Source organism: Entamoeba invadens, assembly GCF_000330505.1.
Source record: "Entamoeba invadens IP1 unplaced genomic scaffold scaff_1105074724893, whole genome shotgun sequence".
Lineage (NCBI taxonomy): Eukaryota > Evosea > Mastigamoebida > Endamoebidae > Entamoeba > Entamoeba invadens.
In genome coordinates, this window is record NW_004443736.1 from 91,610 (window position 1) to 94,585 (window position 2,976).

A 2,976-nucleotide genomic window follows, 5' to 3' on the forward strand; every position below is an offset into this window, starting at 1 on the left:
CCGTATACCGGTCATCGGCATATTTACAAATGACAATAAACTTCCATCTTGGCTGCAATTGTTGAGCTTTTTGGGCATGACCAAATAGAGGGTTTCGAGTCATTGCTATAACTTCATTTGCAAATTTTCTGATGTAAGCTTCTGCATATTTGAACAAATTTTTGGCCTTTTCTCTTTGTTCTGGCTCTCTAAAAAAAGCTCGGTCTACTTTGGTATAAAAGTAATATTTCTTTCTCCAAAAAGAACTAATAATAGTTTTAATCCGACGACTTATAAACACGTCGAGAATGGGTTCAATAAACATCAAGGCCACTATAACTTTTCTTTCAGTTATTCGTTGAATTTCGAGTTGGTCCAATATGAATTTAAAAGAATGAAAGAGTCTTTCTAACGCATTGATGTCATCGCTTGTAAATAACCCAGGCAACACAAGACCAATGAGCCAATTTCTCAGCTTTTCCATTTCTTCACAAAAATTAAACATGTCTGTATATATCTTACCCATATGCACTTGTAATTCCAATTCTCGTTGTTGTAAGTTTTCAACACCAGCTTCTAAACTCAGAGCCAAAGTGTGTTGAGGTCTTCTAAATAATCCTAGATTTTTTGGTTTGATTGGAGTGTCACTCACTGATAATTGAATTATTGCAAATAATAGGTATAAAAAACATAAAACCATATTTATTGAGATGAATTTTTATATTTTTAATTTGATGTTATATTATTTTTTAAAAAATATATTTAATTAACTTAAAAATTGTTTTTTATCCTCAATTTTTTATAATTAAGAAATTTGTTGTTTAAAAAATGAAAGTTAATACATAAGATATATTTAACGACAAATTGTTAAAAATATTTACTTTTTTGCTAAATTAAAAAACAGTAAATAAATTATTATGTTAATAATCATTGAAATCTAAATTAATAGTCATGTTTCAACATTTTAAAATATACATTTATATACTATATATAAACAGTATATAGTTATACACTGTATATTTAATCAATATGGACACTTATTTCTTGGTATTTTTTCTGGATTTCTCAAATATTCAGGAAGTGGTAACAATTTAATCATATCTCTGCATCTTACATCATCATATCTAAATATTTTATCTGGGCAATTTATCAGTTTTGGGTATTTTGAGTTTCCTTTAGCGTCGTAACACACATTAACTTCATACAAAGAATTGTCGTTTCTGCAACAAATTGACACATCAACTCCAAAGTAATTTTTTAACACCTTTTTAATATCTTTTTTGTGATACAATTTGCCCGTCTCAATTTTTAATTCACTTCTTTGTAATAAATCCCATATATTAACTCTGTCAAACAATTTAATTGCCGTTCTCATATAATCAGTTGGCCCTTTCGGCCCTTTAAACATTCGCATTGCACAACTTCCGTGTTTGTCCCATTGATATACAGCAAAACGACATTCTTTAACTGACATCCATTTCTTATTGACATCCATCATTAATTCGGTATCTTGAAGTAACATATTTTCAACATTATCGGGACCAAAAAAGTTGGTACAGCAGTACATATTTCTGTTTTTGTAAAAATGAGGCCAGTACCCATGGAGTGTAAATCCTTCTTTTACTTCTGTGTTTTCAGGAAAATCACAGTTCCCATCAATACACAATTCCCCAAGCCAATACTGCGAATGAACAAAAAAGTCTGGATCATAAAAATTGGAATAATATTTACACATGGTATAAGAAGAAAGTGTTTCCAGAATCTTCTTCATTGGAAATATATCTGGTGTCACTGGAATTTGATTAAAAAATTGACAATTTGGTGGTAAGAAGGGAAATTCCTTTTTCTTGGCTTCTTTTATTAATTGTTGTTTTTTATTTGTTTTGACTTTTAGTTTAACATCCATTTCTGTTTGTTTTGCAGGTTTTGGTGGTGTTGGTAAATATACCTTTTGTAATTGAGCTGTAATTTTGGGCCTGACAACTTGTTCTTCTCTTTGTGGTGTTTGTCGTGTTTGTTCTGTTGGCTTTAATAACTCTTTTGATAATTTACTTGTTTGATGTTTTAAATCTTTGATTTGATGTTGTTGAGTTTGAGGAACTTGTTGTTGGTCAAGTGGTTGTTGATGAGGTGGCAAATCAAATTGTTGTTGTGGATAATTTTGGGGAATAAATGGTCTTTGACGTCGTGTTTGACCACGTCCTCGGGATCTAAAACTGGGTGGTCTTTCATCAAAGGGATGTGGTTGTGGAAGACTTCGATCTAATGGCTGAAGGGAAGGAAACTCATCTTCATAATTGTCTTCAGTTTTTTTCTTGTCTGGTTGTCCGAATGATAACTCTAAAAATACTAACAATATCCAAAACATGTAAAAAATTATTAAATTAGTTATTAACTTGTAACTGTAATATAAAAGACCTTTAATTAAAAAATCAACATAAGGGAACAAATATTTTAATTATGACTATAAATTTATTATATTAAGTTCAATTAAAAATAATTTTTAGGGTTCTATAATCTTTGAAATAAAATTATATCTTATTATTTTTATTTAACAATTAAAATGTCTTCATATACAGTAAAGACTTCGATAAAATGGGAGACAAGAAAAATAAACTACAGTAAAAATTCTATCGGTGTGTGGTTTTGACCAATCAAAAGTGGCCTACACATTGATAGAATATAATGATTTCCCACATTTTTGGCATCAAACCCCGCAAAAATAATGTCAATTGCAAATTTGTTTTTATTTTAAAAGAGTAAAGACTTGGTAATAAAAACTTAAAAAGAAAAAAAAATGTCAAACAAAAATAAATTCAAAAAAGATAAGAAAAGAAAAGCAGAAAATGTTCCTCTCAAAATATTAAACTTCAAATGATAATATAAAATGCACTGATTTCCACACACCAATCACAAGAGCACGCTTGTGATAGGTGTGATGACAGAATTGATACCACAAAAACTTAACAATTTCAGCAAGGAAGTCACAGATATTTA

The 2,976-nt window shown here is 29.5% G+C and overlaps 1 protein-coding gene across 1 annotated transcript; it reads right to left on the reverse strand.

Moving 5' to 3' along the window:
- Positions 1–1,003: 1,003 nt before the first annotated feature.
- Positions 1,004–2,347, reverse strand: EIN_116710 (intracellular ribonuclease LX precursor, putative; the record flags this gene model as incomplete). Its single annotated transcript, XM_004261263.1, has 1 exon — positions 1,004–2,347. One exon carries the CDS (start codon positions 2,345–2,347, stop codon positions 1,004–1,006), a length of 1,344 nt encoding a protein of 447 aa, XP_004261311.1.
- Between the last annotated feature and the right edge of the window lie 629 nt (positions 2,348–2,976).